This window comes from Procambarus clarkii, chromosome 3 (assembly GCF_040958095.1).
Source record: "Procambarus clarkii isolate CNS0578487 chromosome 3, FALCON_Pclarkii_2.0, whole genome shotgun sequence".
In the NCBI taxonomy this organism is placed as follows: Eukaryota; Metazoa; Arthropoda; class Malacostraca; order Decapoda; family Cambaridae; genus Procambarus; species Procambarus clarkii.
Window position 1 is genome coordinate 22,996,666 of NC_091152.1, and position 18,565 is coordinate 23,015,230.

The window sequence follows — 18,565 nt, forward strand, 5'->3', positions numbered from 1 at the left end:
AGTCCTCACTGCCTGATGTTATAATGGAAGGGGACTACCCTTCCAAACAGTAACACCTCTCCTCCTCCCCCCTCCTCACCATCTTTCATACACTAACAGCAGTCATCAGCAAGGGTAAGTAATAACTTAACATACTTTTGTAGTGTAGATTTAAATGAATTAGGCATAAAATTTAGTTTGAAGTGAGGTTTTTGGGTAGTCAGGAACGGATTAATTCATTTCCCATTATTTCTTATGGGGAAATTAGCTTCGGTTTATGAGTTTTCGGATGACGAGCTGTCTCCAGCAACGGATTAAACTCTTAAACCAAGGTATTCCTATATTTGAGTATGTACAAATCTCTGGTGTGCCCCACTTGGACTACTGTATCCAAGCATGGAGACCTAACCTTCAAACGAACATATGTATCTGCTCTGGAAATGTACAAAGAAGAGCAATGAAAACATATCAGAACTAAGTCATCTCTTATACCAGAAAAGGTTAAGGGCCTCAAAACTAACATTACAAGCCAGACATGATACAGGTGATCTTACCAACACCTTCAAAATGCTGAACAAACTGGAAGATACTAATCCAAATCACATCTTTAAAATTGCCAATGTAATTCAGACAAAGGGGAACAGTTTCAACCTCAAGTGACAATGATAGAAAATAAATGATTTTCCACACAAGATATATAAACCCATGAAATAGAGAGCATGGCTCTTAGCTTTATAGCAGAACAGCATGACCCTTGGGTTTACAACATGGCTCTCTGCTTTACAGCAGTATGACATGGTTCTCAGCTTTACAACTTTACAACATGGCTGAAGCGAGTATAAGGGTTACTTGCTACAGGATGTGAGAACTGTTAACTGTAATTAGGGATAAAATTATAGCTTGTGTAGTTAGTGCTAATTAGTTACGCCATTTAGATAATGAGATAATGGAGGGAGTATAAGGATTACTCCCTACATGGCTCTCAGCTGTACAACATGGCTCTCAGCTTTACAGCTGTACAACATGGTCCTCAGTCTTATAACATTACAGAATGGCTCAGCTGTTCAGGCTGGCTCTCAGCTTTACAGCTGTTCAGGCTGGCTCTCAGCTTTACAGCTGTTCAGGCTGGCTCTCAGCTTTACAGCTGTTCAGGCTGGCTCTCAGCTTTACAGCTGTTCAGGCTGGCTCTCAGCTTTACAGCTGTTCAGGCTGGCTCTCAGCTTTACAGCTGTTCAGGCTGGCTCTCAGCTTTACAGCTGTTCAGGCTGGCTCTCAGCTTTACAGCTGTTCAGGCTGGCTCTCAGCTTTACAGCTGTTCAGGCTGGCTCTCAGCTTTACAGCTGTTCAGGCTGGCTCTCAGCTTTACAGCTGTTCAGGCTGGCTCTCAGCTTTACAGCTGTTCAGGCTGGCTCTCAGCTTTACAGCTGTTCAGGCTGGCTCTCAGCTTTACAGCTGTTCAGGCTGGCTCTCAGCTTTACAGCTGTTCAGGCTGGCTCTCAGCTTTACAGCTGTTCAGGCTGGCTCTCAGCTTTACAGCTGTTCAGGCTGGCTTTACAGCTGTTCAGGCTGGCTCTCAGCTTTACAGCTGTTCAGGCTGGCTCTCAGCTTTACAGCTGTTCAGGCTGGCTCTCAGCTTTACAGCTGTTCAGGCTGGCTCTCAGCTTTACAGCTGTTCAGGCTGGCTCTCAGCTTTACAGCTGTTCAGGCTGGCTCTCAGCTTTACAGCTGTTCAGGCTGGCTCTCAGCTTTACAGCTGTTCAGGCTGGCTCTCAGCTTTACAGCTGTTCAGGCTGGCTCTCAGCTTTACAGCTGTTCAGGCTGGCTCTCAGCTTTACAGCTGTTCAGGCTGGCTCTCAGCTTTACAGCTGTTCAGGCTGGCTCTCAGCTTTACAGCTGTTCAGGCTGGCTCTCAGCTTTACAGCTGTTCAGACTGGCTCTCAGCTTTACAGCTGTTCAGACTGGCTCTCAGCTTTACAGCTGTTCAGACTGGCTCTCAGCTTTACAGCTGTTCAGACTGGCTCTCAGCTTTACAGCTGTTCAGACTGGCTCTCAGCTTTACAGCTGTTCAGACTGGCTCTCAGCTGTACAGCTGTTCAGACCGGCTCTCAGCTTTACAGCTGTTCAGACTGGCTCTCAGCTGTACAGCTGTTCAGACCGGCTCTCAGCTTTACAGCTGTTCAGACTGGCTCTCAGCTGTACAGTAGTATATCAATAAGCAGCACTTTCTTTATTAGGGATCTAGAGCGACTTAACACACAAATAGATCACATCCATGATGTTAAAAGTTAAGTAGGTAATTTAGATACTTGTTTGTGTGTAATATATTCACACTGTTACATTTATGGTGTTCATTAATATAATTTCAGTGCCTAGAAATCGTGACATACTGTTTGTAATAGTAAGACTACCATACTGTGGAATGTACAGATGCATCATCCTGTACATTGTACATTCATACTCATAAATACATACATAGCAACACTAGTGGCAGGCAAATTTATAAACCTTTTGCAATAAAAATACAATATTGTTGCTCATAAGGAGCATCTTATAATTGGTTATCATAATTTTATGATAACAAACGTAGAATTTACTATGTAATGACAAGCTACAATGTTTTTTCACTTGCCTTTCCCCACTAGCTGTCTTGATCTGCATCGCTTTATCTGCCACAGAACACACTTTGTTCATCATTAACCACTTTGTTATTTCCTGTACTTCACTCATTTTATCACTTTCCTCCCATACACTTTGCCCTCTACACTTAATAAACCCATAATCCGGGATCACTGGATGGATTCCTGGACGGAACAAAACAGTTGGGCAAGTTTCCTTTCACCTGATACCTCTGTTAAACTAACAGTAAATAGGCACCCGGGAGTTAGGCATCGGTTGTGAGAGTTGCATACTGGGAAGGGTTAGTAGCTCAACCTTAGGGTTACCGCGATACAAGAGAGATTGTGTGAGTGAGTGAATTACCTAAATGTAATTACCTAATTGTAGTTAAAGGATGAGTGCTACGCTCAAAGCGTCTCATCTTCCCAGTACTTTGTCAAATAATGCTTTAAAATACTGATATTTTTGGCCAACACCTTCTCACTTAACTTCTTCCATATTCTACTGATTACAAAAGCGAATTTTGATATATTTCCCCAGTAGCTTTGTTTAGTTAGCTTAAATCTGTGACCTCTTTTTCCTTGAAGTTTCATGTCTCAGGAATTCCTCCCCTATCCGTTTTGTTAATTCCCATTACTATTTTGGACAGTGATCATATCACCTCATTTTCTTCCATCTTCTAGTTTTAGCATATTTAATGCCTCTAAGCTCTCCTTGTACTCTTGTCTTTCAGTTCTCGAAGCCATTTAGTTGCATGTCTTTGCACCTTTTTCCAGTTTGTTGTTGTGCTTCTTAAGATATAGGCACCAAACAACCGCTGAATCTTCCAGCTTTGGTCTCACAAAGGTCATGAACAATTTTTTAGTATTTCACCATCCATGTATTTAAAAGTAATTCTGAAATTGGAAAGTCTAGCATAGGTTCTCCACACAATGTTCTTTATATGGTCCTCATATAATAATTTTCTATCTAGAACCTCATCTAGATCTCTTTTTCAGAGTTCTTTAATGCTGAAGAGCAAGAGCTACGAGGAGAGGTTAGAGGCATTAAATATGCCAAAACTAGAAGATAAAAGAAAAAGAAGCGATATGATCACTACGTAAAAAATAGTAACAATAATTGAAAAAATTGATAGTGACGATTTCCTGAGACCTGGAACTTCAAGAACAAGAGGTTATAGATTTAAACTACCTAAACAAAGATGTCGAAAAAATATAAGAAAATTCACTTTCACAAACAGAGTGCTAGAGGGTTAGAATAAGTTAGGCGAGAAGGTAGTAGAGGCCAAAACTGTCAGTGATTTCAAAGCGTTATATGACAGAGTGCTGGGAAGACAGGACACCACGAGCTACGCTTGTGGTGTCCCGTCTTCCCGTCGTGGTGTCCCGACCCGTGGTGTGTCTGTCTCGGATCAACCCCTTCGGGGTTACCTTACCTTGAGGTGCTTCCGGGGCTTAGTGTCCCCGCGGCCCGGTCGTCGACCAGGCCTCCTGGTTGCTGGACTGATCAACCAGGCTGTTAGACGCGGCTGCTCGCAGCCTGACGTATGAGTCACAGCCTGGTTGATCAGGTATCCTTTGGAGGTGCTTATCCAGTTCTCTCTTGAACACTGTGAGGGGTCGGCCAGTTATGCTCCTTATGTGTAGTGGAAGCGTGTTGAACAGTCTCGGGCCTCTGATGTTGATAGAGTTCTCTCTCAGAGTACCTGTTGCACCTCTGCTTTTCAACGGGGGTATTCTGCACATCCTGCCATGCCTCCTGGTCTCATGTGATGTTATTTATGTGTGCAGGTTTGGGACCAGCCCCTCAATTATTTTCCACGTGTAAATTATTATGTATCTCTCCCGCCTGCGCTCAAGGGAGTACAGGTTTAGGCTCTTTAGTCGGTCCCAGTAATTTAGATGTTTTACTGAGTAGATTCTAGCAGTAAAGGATCTCTGCACGCTCTCCAGGTCAGCAATTTCTCCAGCTTTGAAAGGGGCTGTCATTGTGCAGCAGTACTCCACTCTAGAGAGCACAAGCGTTTTGAAAAGTATCATCATCGGTATAGCATCTCTAGTGTGAAAAGTTCTTGTGATCCAACCTGTCATTTTTCTTGCAGTTGTGACGGCTACTTTATTGTGTTCTTTAAAGGTAAGGTCTTCCGACATGAGTACACCCAGATCCTTTACATTGCTTTTTCGTTTTATGTTATGATTTGCCTGAGTTTTGTACGTGGTTTCTGTTTTTATATTTTCAATTTTTCCGTAGCGCATGAGCTGGAACTTATCCTCGTTAAACACCATATTATTTTCTGTAGCCCAAAGAAAGACCTGATCTACATCTGATTGGAGGTTTGCCGTGTCCTCTATGTTGCCAACTCTCATGAAAATCCTAGTGTCATCTGCAAAGGATGATTGATGCAAAGGGGTTGATCCAAGACTGTCGTCTGGTGCAGTGTACCGTCGCCTTGTCTTGGGTGTCGCTGGTGGAGCTGCTCCAGCTTGCGTTCGGTGATGCTGTTCCTTCTGCTCTGTTCCGCTTGCTGTCTTGGGCGTTTTTTCACCTCCAGCCTGCTCTTACACTTCCAGTGCCGTTCTGGTCGTTGGCCCAGGTGGTCCATTTTATTTCTTCTCCTCGGTTTTTTGTGATCCCTTCAGTTCTGGTGAGGTATTTTTGTTTTTCAGGTCTCCTCCTCCTATTGGTGTTGACCTCTAGGGGTCGGGTCGGGGAGTTTCCGGCTCTCCTCTGGCGCCCATATTTTTTCTGCCTCATTTGGTCCTCGTGGTAGGTTGTTCGTTCAATGCAGTCTCCTTTTTGGGTAATGTTTGGGTCTGCTACTTTCCAGAGGGGTCCTTGGGTTGCAGCTTGGTTGGTCAGGCCGGGGGTGCTTCCTTTGTCGTTCGGTTGTGGCTCTTCGCTGTTTTCTGCATGTCTTGGCCTCTGGGGCCGTGGATGCATTTTGGTTTGCCCCGGTTCTCTTCCTTCACTCCTTCCTGTTCTGAGGTTCGGGTCTCCCGGGTCGTCTGCAGGGGTCCTTTCGTTTCGTCTGTGGTCTTGTTTTTATGTTCGTGCGCGTGGCATCCATCTCCCGGATCCTTCTCTCTTTTCCTTATCTGAAGTAAGGTAGCTCCGTGGAGCCGACGGGGCTCCCCCCAAAAAACTAGCTTAGAATGTAATGAAACACCATTGTTTGGGCGAGTCCCGGAGGCTCCCCGGCATCCCGGCATCCCTCCCTCCCTCCGGTCGGCGGTGTTTTTCGGGCTTTTTGACATCCAATATAAGAACTAAGGGCTGGAATGCCAGCGGGTGGATCTGGGGATCCCCCTTCCCCCTCCCAGGGAGGGTGGGGAAGGTGCACAGACAGCGGCACGGCGACATGATGACGTCATGCTAGGTTGTTAATTTTTGTTTGGGGAAGTTCTGTCCACTTGTTTGGCCTTTGGTCGTAACAGTTTTACCAGAATAGTGGTTTGTTTTGGGGCGCCTACCTTTCTGGGTGCCTGTCCTGGTCGATAATTTTGTATGGTTTCCTTCCTGGAAGAAGCACACAAACTTGCTTTGCTGAAAATTTTATTAGAGAGGGACCAAGCTCTCAGGCAGCATATATTGATCTCCAAACTGCTTTTGATACAGCAAACGGAGAAATAATCTTAGAACAACTAGCCTCTTTTGGAGTTAAGGGAAGACTGTTGACATGGCTTGGGGTTACCCGAGTAACAAAACCACCTCAGTCCTTTTCAAGGGGGTCAAAAGTAAACTTTGTGCACCCTTTGAATTGGGTACACCCCAGGATGGAGTGATAAGTCCTACACTGTTCAATGTTCTGATGCACAAATTAACAATTGATATTCCCACACTACCTGACGAAGCCGTCATCTGTTATGCCGATGACATATGCATTGTTGCAAATACCCAAACTCGACTGCAAGCTCTACTTGATGCACTCGCTGCTAAAAGCATTGAATGTGGTCTTGTTATCTCTATAACTAAATCCAGAGCTCTCCATCTCCAAGAGAAAACTCATGTCCCTATAACTTTCAAGGTCAACAACCAGAACATTGAAACACATAGGCAACACAAATACTTTGGAGTTGGTATAAACAGTGACATTGTAAACGATCTACACTGTAGGTTAAAAGAAAGACTAAAACCACTAAAAACACTTATTGCTAAGAATATTGGTATCAACATTAAATATGCTAGATAATTCTATATGATGTTTGTTAGATCTCTAGTCGATTATAATGCTTTGCACTTAATTAACTTCCCCTCCTCTGTGTTGGACAAACTTGTAGTACAGAATGAAGCCATGAGGATAATTCTTGGTACCCCAAGATGCACAAGAATCATCAACATGAGGGAAGAACTGAGGCTTCCAACCATACTAGAGAGAATCATGCAAATCAACACGACCTTTTGCCTTAAAGTCATGAGAGACCCTACATCTTCTGCATTGCTCAGACAAATTATTTAATGCTGTTAACACCCTATTGACTGGTGCCGACATACCAACTCGCTCCTTTAATGATAAATGGCTCAGCAAAAATGCTTACAATCTCATTAAACTCAACATTCCTTTTAAGTGCAATCTACCTGTCTCTGATATTCCTTTTTATCTGTACCCCACCATTCAAGTATCATACATACCTGTCACTAAGAAAAGTAATGAGAATCTTGCTCTTCTCAAAGCTGTCACACTCGAAACAATTGCCTCCTCCATTGATAATTTAAGATCTCACGAGCACTGTGTCTACACCGACGGCTCAGTCCAATCTTCTACTGGACGGACTGCACCAGCATGTAGGTTTAATAGAAATAATATTTGCCCAAAGACTGTCAGTGTCAGGTTAAACAACTGGCTGACCACCAAACAAGCAGAACTAGTGGCATTACAAGTACAGTAGCTACTAATATATTAAAAAACATTGGAGGTGGAATAATATTTTGTGATTCAAAGTCTGCTCTTCAAGCAACTGAAAACTTCTCCTGGAAGATCGACAGCAAGAACTTCGTACTACAAATTATAAACGACCTAATCGCTGCACAGAGTAAAGGGTTTTGAATCTCCTTTGTATGGATACCATCACACACAAATATAACCCATCATAATGAGACAGACATTGCAGCCAAATTGGTGTGTAACAAAGATGAAATTGAATTAGATCTAGATATCCCCATCTCTACTGTCAAAACTATATTGTTCCCAACACTTAGGTCTGATTGGAAAGAAATTACCGATTCCCAATGACCTGAAAACACCAATATAAAAAGCTATGATTTGTTCAGATCTGAAATCTATATCTATGGGCAGCACAAAGCGTCCACCAGACTATGCGCCACAATGTGTGCAAACTCTGAGCAGGAACTGTGGCATGATCTCCCACACTACATCACTCAATGCCCAGTTATTAGACCTTTCAGACCCGTTGGCATGATGTACTTGTCGCTTTGCAATTACTTTATTCACTCTCGTTTTCTTGAAGATAGCCTCATATTGCAACTAGATGTACAAAATTGCACCCAAAATTTGCCAGTGCAGGCTACTAAACATATGGCCCTGTTTGACTAACCATCCTGGGAGATGGGGACTTTTAGTTACCTTATTGTTATTACCTTACCTTTTGTTACCTTATTCACTCTTGTGTTGTTGATATCCTCATAATGCACCCGGAGTCTGCCAGTGCAGACTGCTTATCACGTGTCTCTGTATGACTAACCATCTTGTGTGATGGAGATTTTTTAGCATCCCGTAGCTTAACCCTTAAACTGCGCATGGCGTATATATACGCCCTGAGTAACATGTCCTATGGTGCGCATGGCGTATATATACGCCATAGGGTGCCAGGCCTGATTCAAATGGCCCGCGGCTACACGGGGTTCACAGTAGCTTCCTCAGGGCTCTTGTAAACAGATGCCATTTTAAAAAAAAATCATGGGCAATATTCTCAGGTGTGAGAGGCACAGTACTGTTGGAGCAACCAAGGCCGGCGCACGCAGCATGAGCGAACAGCATTGATGTTCAGCTTGTGACCACAGCATCGCCGAAAAATGTCAAAATAAATATATAATTGTTATTATTTAGCGATGACAATATTACAGATGACCAATGACTGATATAAATAACCAGGGTTGTGATAATAGCAGGATTGTTGTAATAATTAGCGCTGTGGGAGGAGTGATGCTGAGAGACGGAGGGAGACAGCATCGTTTACTGACTGTGTGGCCACCTGTTATTGTTTGCATTCACCATACCAGGTCAGTGGTTCTCTATGGTGAACACAAATGTAGATACTTATATATAATGTGTGTATTAGTGTAATAACAGCAAAAGGATTATGCTGGGAGGAGCCATATGGGTGACGGAGGTGACGTCGTCTGCACGATTTGTCTAGCTGTCTAGAGGGTGGCCATTATGCTCTTTGGGCGCACTACAAGCTTAGGTGTACAGTTACGGTGCATAAAACATATAGATACTTATATATAATATGTGTATATAGGGTAATAACACTGCAAAAGGTATTGTTAGGGGAGAAAGTTTAGTGCGTGTGACCTTGAAAGAGTGAGGGAGCCTCCAGCCGCCATCTGTGTATAGCGACGACTCTTAGTGCCTGAACTAACTATATCAACTTAGCTGTACAGTTGTGGTGAACAAAATATACTCATACTTATATATAACGTCTGTATATAGTGTAATAACACCACAACTGGTATTGTTGGGGGAGAAAGTTTAGTGCGTGTGTTGAGGGAGTGGCAGCGAGTGGTTGGCTGGTGTGTGGCGGTAACTCCTCGTTGCTTTTCGACTCTCAATACCAACTTAGTGGTTCGTTATGGTGACCAAAACATGCCAATACTTATATATAACCTGTGTATAGAGTGTAATAGCAGCAAAACTATTTGTTTATTGTTTTAAAAACATAATAATTGAATCACTAATATGCACATCATACTTTTGAGTATAGCGATTATTAACCACTTTTATTATATAAATATATTACAATACACACTATTGAATAATATTACTGCAAAAAACTAAGAAAAAATCAATCGGAGACATTGAAACAATTAGGTAATAATATCTTTGTGGCAACTCCCATCTGTCAACGCGGGTGACGCTGACCGGGTCTGACGACCGCTCTGTCAACGCCCACTTTTTGCCAGACTTCCTCGGTCAATTGCGCCCAAAATATGTCACCTACGATTTTTTTTTTTTTTTTTCCGTGCTCAGGGGACACAAATTAACATGTTTAGAAGACGAAAAAAAAATTTTGAATTTTTTTTTTTCTTGCGCACAGGGGTGTAAATGTCCCAAGGACCCCTGAGCAGTGTAAGGGTTAAAGAACAAATTCACAAGGGCCGTGACGAGAATTCGAACCTGTGTCTGAGAGCATCCCAGACGCTGCCTTAATCGACTAAGCTACGACATGGTCAAAAGGAGTTAAAACCGAAGTTCTACTGAACTTAATGGATCCTGCAGCCTCTCCGAGGCACAAACCAGGGTTTTACACAACTCCTCCCATGCACTCGAGCTATGTCAATAGGCCGTTCTCCCTCTTCGCCCTTACTTCATTACATTTGTGCCTCGGAGAGGTTGCAGGATCCAGTAAGTTCAGTAGAACTTCGGTTTTAACTCCTTTTTAACAATGTCGTAGCTCAGTTGATTAAGGCAGCGTCTGGGATGCTCTCGGACGCAGGTTCGAATCCTCGTCATGGCCCTTGTGGATTTGTTCATTTGAAGCATCACGGAATTGTGATTTCTGTGTGTAATCACATAGCTAGCTTTTTGACACACTGTACTCCCCTTCATATAGTCTAGGGTAGCTGCACAAATGCAAATGTACCTAATATATTAATAAAAAACAAAAACAAAAATTTGTGATATTAAATTTTTGAGACATTGGGGGATGGTGAAGAGAAGGGGCAGAGGGTGGAGGAGGGGGAACAGGAGAGGTGAGAGAGGGAAGAGATGGGTAAGAGGGGAGGGGAGCGAGACCCAAGCCCTACTTGGTACCCCCTCTAGTTATGTATAATGCATTAGGCCTACCATTTTCCTCAAACCCTTAAGAATCATTCCAAAGAATAAACAAATAAACCAACCCTTAGACAGCGGTCATCATTATACAGTATGTCGAGACACAGGGTAATGTGGTTATCATTATACAGTATGATTATTTTAACAATTATTGTCTGGGTTTCACATGTATGATGCAAATAAGGATATAATTAGGTCTTTAATATGATAACGCATGTCATGCATTATCATCAAGCACATGTCATGTGCTATAAGATGATAACGACGATAACCCGTCTATGTGGATGTAATGGCATTTAGCTTGATGCTTGAAAAAATCTTGTTAACATTTCATGATTACAAATGTACTTATCATCGTGAATGTTACTACCAGAATACAGTCATCACACGACAATTTAAACAATGTCTGGATTTCACATGCACGATGCAAATATGGATATAATAGCTCTCTATGAATTTAAACAAAGAGAAACAAATTATAAAACAATCTGTGAAAAATTGGAGGAAAAAGCAGGAAGCGTCAGCAAAGTAGAGCACTGAGTGTAGATAGGCGCTAGAAATGCACAGCTTTGCAGAGTGCCACCACCCAGTGAAACAATAAATGTTGACTTATTTTTGTGTTTTCTTACACTTTACAGAATTACAGTGGAACCTCGAGTGACAAGCGCCTCAATTTACGAGCATTTTGAATAACGAGCGTGCCGATCGCCGACAATTTGTCTCGATTGGCGAGCGTTCGTTTGATTAATGAGAAAACCACATGGTGCGTTCCCGCTGCTTCTCACACATTCTCAGACGCCTCCGACGATGCAAATAAATGATTTTTTTTGTTTAAAGATGCTAATGATGCTGGGATGTAAAGAGGTGACTGCTGTGATGTTGCAAAGCATTGATTTTTTTGTAGAATTAATGTTTTTCAGTGGTGGAACGGATTATTTTTATTTCTAATACTTTAAATGGGGAAATTTGTTTTGAAAGACAAAAATTTCACACGACGAGCTCGATGCCGGAATGGGTTAAATTCGTTAATCGACGTTCCACTGTATTATTTGTATGCAATGAAAAATAATTTTTTTGAATTTTTTGCTTACATACTCGCTCACAGACAATGTGACCATTTCTAGAAAGCTAGTGTCAAAGGGTTACTATAGTACAGTACCTACAAAATCAATGTTCTTCTCAAACATTTGTTGTTATTAAGACTGAAATTCTTAGCAGATTTATACATGAACTTACAGTGAGTTGAAGAATTTGCTCATGTGCATTGGTGGGGTGCTGCCAGACTGGCGTCACCTCGGCTGTCAGCTCCACCCTGAAGCCCACATCCTTGGTGGTGGACACAGGCAGCGGCTGTGGCTCGTTCAGCAACACTGATGTCTCGTACCCGTATATATACAGGGTACCCACCTCAAATTGGCGTGTGTATGCTGAAAATAGAGAAATGTGATAACATTTTAGAAATACTGTAGCACAAATATCGGCATACTGCAAGACTGTAAAGACAACCGAAATTGTTTAGTCATGGTAGGGAGCCGGTCGGCTGAGCGGACAGCACGCTGGACTTGTGATCCTGTGGTCCTGGGTTCGATCCCAGGCACCGGCGAGAAACAATGGGCAGAGCTTCTTTCACCCTATGTCCCTGTTACCTAGCAGTAAAATAGGTACCTGGGTGTTAGTCAGCTGTCACGGGCTGCTTCCTGGGGGTGGAGGCCTGGTCGAGGACCGGGCCGCGGGGACACTAAAAGCCCCGAAAACATCTCAAGATAACCTCAAGATGGTGAATGACAGTAGGTAATTGAGAGTATTCAAGTGAAAACTTTGGTAGAAGGAGAAGAAGGATGAAAAGATGATGGGCAGACATGGTGAGAGTGAGAGTACAGATAATAGGGGTGGGAAATAAAGCTAAGAGGCATCAGTTTGTGAAGAATAAATGTTGGTTGTATAGTTGTATGAACACACAAGTCCATACTCCCAGGTCAGGGGCGGTGAACCTTTTTTGAGAGCGGCAATATTGGTAATAATCTAATACAAAAAAATGATCTCGCATGCCATGGGAATGTTGAGCCAGATATTATGATTATTATATTTGTATTTTAGCATTTTTTTAAGGAAGATCAAAATACTTGAATGAATTCTTAAACAAGTCTGTTCAGGTAACCAATAACTCTTATGAATTGCTTTATATGGTACAGATATTGGAAATTCATGTTTTCATTAAATACATTAGTAATTCCCAATTAGTAAAATTAATGAATTATAACAATAATACAGCAATTAACTTTTTAAAGAAGATGAAGTCTTGTTGCTCATTTATATGTGCAGTATGCTTATTATTTTACCACTAACAAAAGTATACCGAGATTGAAATAAATTAAAGATTTTTAGAAAGCTTGGAAAGAAACAAAATTAAAGTTTTAGAAAGAAACAAAATTATTACTATTAATGTTTTTAACAAGACAACTGAGAAATAACAATTTATGAATAATATTTTACCTAATAAGTAATAAGAAATAAGCTTTGGTTCATATTATCAAACCTGAAAAAGTGAGAGTAAATAATGTTATTTTACAGAGATAAGTTTTGTTGCCACACCAACAATGATATTTTATATCAGGCTTGTATTTGGTTGCTATGCATGCAGCACTAGTGTCATTGTTAGTAAGTCTGCTCCTATAATTAGACATAAATTTCCTCAATGAAAACAATGAATCGTATGGACACAGTATATCAATGAAAATGCTGTTAAAATTGCTAATGCGAAAGTTTCAAACATAAAAGTTTCAGGAGTGGAATTTGAGTTTCAAAACCTCATTTTCTGCATTAAACTAGTCATTCTGTAACTGATCTCTTTCAATATCTTCTAGTTCAGCTCTTATAGCAACAAATTTTTGCCTCCAAACTGACTGATCAGTTTTGTTAATCAGTTATATCACCAAATTTTTTTAATTTAGTAAATCTTAAAGAAAACTGCTCAGCAATTGATGATGCTCAAAAATTACATTTGAGGGCTCTGAATATCTGCTTTCTCGTGAATTTTAAAATTTGTCATGTGCTATTGTAGGTTTGTGAAATACAATACAGTATTTAGAAATGTTATTGTCGACAACACATTCAAAAGTTCTGAATTTGATTTGAAAGGCTTTTAAGTTATCAAACCTTAAAAATATTTGGCAAGATGCCTGTAATTTGGTGTTCAGGTCATATAAATGTGAGAATTCTGTAGAAAAACAATCTACAAATCCACATATCAAATAATATTAAAAAAAATTAATTCATCAGAAAGATAAATTTTATTCAAAATCATTTAATCCAACAAGTCGTTGAAGGACAGAACCTCTACCAAGCCAATGAGCATTGTTGTACACAGATAGTACTGTAAACACACAATTCACCTCGCTCAGTTAATTCTAAAATTGTTTTTTCTGGGGGAGCCTCTTGTGGCTCCCTAAAGCTACTATCTCTGATAGTGTGTCATAATAATAGGCCCCATCAGTCGTCGAGTTCAATAGACATACAGTACTGGGTCTATAGCTGCGTGTGACAAGAGCCAGAATCTGGCCTCTAACAAAGGTGGCATTCAAGTATTAAGCTATTTATGCATGCCACCCACCGGGAAAGGCATCCAGAAAGTCAGTGAAACAAAACAAATCATTACAGGCTTCAAGAGAGATCGTATTCTCGAGAATCACAAAGAACTCCCCAAACCTTGTAAACAACCTATCGAGAACTTAACGAAACTAGTACCAGCTCATTTGCCCCACTTTCCCCACTTATTTCGGGGAAAAAGGTTGGCAGCCTACAATCGGTGGGCTGCTCTACCCTCAGTTCTATCTGATAGTAGCGGGAGTCGAGCCGACCCCCCTGTTGCTCTGGCTCCAGCCTCTGCTTTCAGCTAAGTGGTTGTTTTTGGCCTTGTGGATGTTCCTGTACATTTTCATGTAGTGTTAGCCAAGAATTAAGAGTGCATGCAGTTGCATGCACTCAGGTTTATTTTCCTTGTGCACTCTTTAGTGTTTACCTTGTACTGGGATATCTTCCCTGGAGTGTTCCGGGATCGCTTCCTTAGAGGGCCTCCTTACTTGTGGTGGCCCTTGCTCTAGGCAAGTCAGTTGTCTTTGGCGTTCTGCCTGTCCTCAGGTAGGGAGTGATTTTGGCTGGTGGGTACACTGGTGATTCACAAGCTTCAATTACAGTGCAGAAGTTAGCCTATGTGCCGCATGTGACTGACTGCATTGGCTTACTTGTATTTCCTCATACAATTATGATGTAGAATCCCAGTGCCTGGGTGTTCTGTTTGGTAAACTACACTGCGGATTTGGTGGTCTGATGGATATAACCCCTAAACCCACTCTCGCTTCATGAGAGTTTGAGGGTTGAATTTGCCCGTACCATATGGCAACATTCATTTCTTCTGCCCACACCATGCTGCCTGTTGGGTCGGTGCCTTCGACCCTGAATTATGTGGGATTTACTCCCATCATTCTACTCTCCTTACTGACCCCCCCTTAAAAGGTTGGAGCTTTTCAGGCAGTAACCACTTTGCATCCTGGGTATCCCGTGTTGCTGCTGTCACGTTGTGCGCCCAGTTGGATGCCCCAGTTGGTGTTTAGGAACCTAAAATTGGAGGCGTTGGTTAACTCAACCTTGGCTCCATCCGCACCTCCTCTTCCTTCCAATTCAGGCATGGTTCATCCTTCCTCTGATCTTTTTCCCTTCTCCTAAAACATTTATTTCTAGCCTCTTTATTACTAATTATATCTTGTACTGTATACCTAGCCCTAAAAGTATGTGGCAATGCTTGGAATTATACTGCATATGTACAGGAAGAAATGTTTGTTATCATCACCCCGTAGCATGTTCAGTAATATGCTGTTTGTATGTGATGTGTGTAAATAATAAACCAGGCATGACGGGGCAGATCTCATTGAAACTTAAAATACTGAACAATTTGAACGATGCTGATCCAGACAATTTCTTCAAAAGGTCAGATGAAACACGAACAAGGAGCAATGGGTTCAATTTCAACAAACCACAATATAGGACTGAAAATAGGAGATGCTTTTTCACCCATAGGGTTGTAAACCCGTGGAATCGCCTACCCACCGAAGCCGTAATGCCAAAACTCTGCTAGGTTTTAAAATACTGCTGGAAAAGATCATCGGGGCAAATGGATAGACCTCTGACAACCCACCGGCTTCCTATCCTCGTTGAGGCCACTAGTATTAGAGGCCCTCAGGTAAATTCAAGTATAATTAATATAAGGAGAGTATCAGAAAGGAACTCTGAAAACGATATTGCAATGAAAGCGAAAAAGCAATCTAAATTACTACATAATCATATAAGAAGGAAAAAGCCGGTGAACGACCAAGAGACAAAACTAAGGAAAACAGAAGGCGGCATATACAAAAAGCGATAAGAAAATCTGCGAGGTACTGAATGCCAGTTTCCATGGAGTGTTCACAACCGAGCCTGACCAGCTCCCATTGTTGGAAAAGGAGATGATCTAAGATGACAGACTAACAGATACAGAAGTGACAGCAGTGGTGGAATGGCAGCAGATACAGAAGTGACAGCAATGAAATGGCTAACAACACTGGATGAAACTAAAGCAGTTGGACCAGACAATGTATCACCGTGGATACTAAAAGAGCCAGTGCAGGCCCTCAGTGTGCCTCTACCAAGGATCTATAATGAGTAACTTATGAAGGGAGAGTTGCCCAGTTACTGGAAGGCAAATGTGGTAACAATTTAAAAAAAGAAGGAGATATGGAAGAGGCCCTTAACTACAGACAAGTATCACTGACGAGCATTCCCTGTAAAGTACTTGAAAGAATAATCGGGTTAAGACTGGTTACACGCCTAGAGAACATTAAGAATGCAAAGAACACCAACATAGGTTCAGAAAAGGAAAATCATGCCTAACAAACCTTCTTGAATTCTATGATAGAGTAACAAGAATAAGGCAGGAAAAAGAAGCATGGGCAGACTGCATATTTCTAGACTGCCAAAAAGCCTTTGACAAAGTACTGCACAGGAGACTGCTATTCAAACTTGAGAGGTAAGCGGGAGTAAGTGAAAAAACCCTAACTTGGATACAGAATTACTTAACAGGTAGGAGCCAGAGAACACAGTCAGGGGTGAGAAGTGAAACTGGCAAACCATAACGAGTGGAGAACCTTAATGATCAGTGCTAGGCCCAGTTCTATTTCTAATATATGTGAACGACATGTCTACACGAGTAGAGACCTATATGTCGATGTTTGAGGATGACGCGAAATCAATGAGACGAGCTGTGAAAGATGAGGATTGTAGGATACTCCAAGAGGATTTGAACAAGCTGCAGAGATGGCTACTGGAGTTCAATATGAGCAAGTGTAAAGTTATGGAAATGGAACTATGTGACAGGAGACCAAAGGGTCAGAACACAATGAAGGGAAACTACCTTCCTGTGACGATTCGAGAAAGGGACCTGGGAGTGGACATAACTTCATCATCTAACTCCTGAGGTACATATAAATTTGATTATAACAGCAGCATACTTCACTCTAGCAAAAATTAGATCATCATTCAGAAACCTAGGTAAGGAAGCATTCAGAGTAGACATTACACTGCCTATGAGAGACTAGTTTAAGAGTATGTTAGCCCACCATCATGGAGCCTCCACCTAAAGAAACACATTAGGAAACTGGAAAAGATTAAAAAATTTGTGATGAGGCTAGTCCCGGAGTTGCATGGGATGGGATATAAAAAGCGACTGAAGGAACAGAACTTGAAGACTTTAGAAAAAATTAGGGAGCAGTGAGATATGATAGCAGCATACAAGATACTAAGGGGGATTGACAGTGAATAAAAGACGAAATGTTTACACGGAATACTAACAGAACAAGGGGACATGGGTGGGAACTGGACTCAGATGAGTCAGAGATGTTAAAAAGTTTTCTTTTAGCGTGAGAGTAGAGGGGAAATAAACTAAAGGAGCACATTGTGGAAGCAAACACTATTCGCAGCTTTAAAATTATGTATGAGAGAGAAGGAGGAGTCATTGTTATAGACTACCAAAGGCTAGAAAAGTGGGATCCAGAAGAGCAAAGCCAATGCTTGATACTGCAGGCACAAATAGGTGAGTACACACTATGATAACTACCACACGCACACATGCACACACACGCACGCACACATGCACACACACGCACGCACACATGCACACACACGCACGCACACATGCACACACACGCACGCACACATGCACACACACGCACGCACACATGCACACACACGCACAAATAAGAACTACACGACAGTAAGGAGAGAGGAACTTTGTGAACGGTATAGCAGACAAATGTAAATCAGATCCAGGCCTTTTCTATAAATTCATTAAAAACAAGCTGCAGGTAAAGGATAATATTAAGAGGTTGAAAATGGGGGACAGATACAAGGAAAATGAAAAGGAAATGTGTGAAACATTAAATGAAAAGTTCCAAAGTGTGTTTGTACAAAATGAGATCTTCAGAGAACCAGACACAATAAGAATTCCAGGAAACAGCGTAGAGCACATAGAGGTGTCTAGAGACGAAGTTAAACAAATGCTCCTGGAGCTAAGTAAGAACAAAACAGTTGGCCCAGATGGAGTTTCACCATGGGTTCTGAGAGAATGTGCACCTGAGCTCAGCATTCCACTTCAGCTGATTTTTCAGACATCCCTGTGTACAGGAGTCGTAGCAGACGTGTGGAAACAGGATAACAGTTCCAATTTACAAAAGTGGCAGCAAGGAGGACCCCCACAATTACAGATCTGTATCATTGGCAAGTGATACAGTTCAAAGTATTGGAAAAACTAATAAAAACTAAATGGGTAGAACACCTGGAGAGAAATGATATATCAGAGAGACAGTATGGTTTTCGATCTGGAAAATCCTGTGTATCGAATTTACTCAGTTTCTATGATTGAGCCACAGAGAT

General features: G+C 41.7%; 1 protein-coding gene across 1 annotated transcript in view; it reads right to left on the reverse strand.

The window, feature by feature from the left end:
- Positions 1–18,565, reverse strand: part of Mtp (microsomal triacylglycerol transfer protein) — a 253,595-nt gene that overhangs the window by 193,853 nt on the left and 41,177 nt on the right. The window contains exon 3 of the mRNA XM_069330044.1: positions 11,843–12,033. Within this exon, the coding sequence (XP_069186145.1) occupies positions 11,843–12,033 (191 nt within the window). The remainder of the gene's footprint in view (positions 1–11,842; positions 12,034–18,565) is intronic.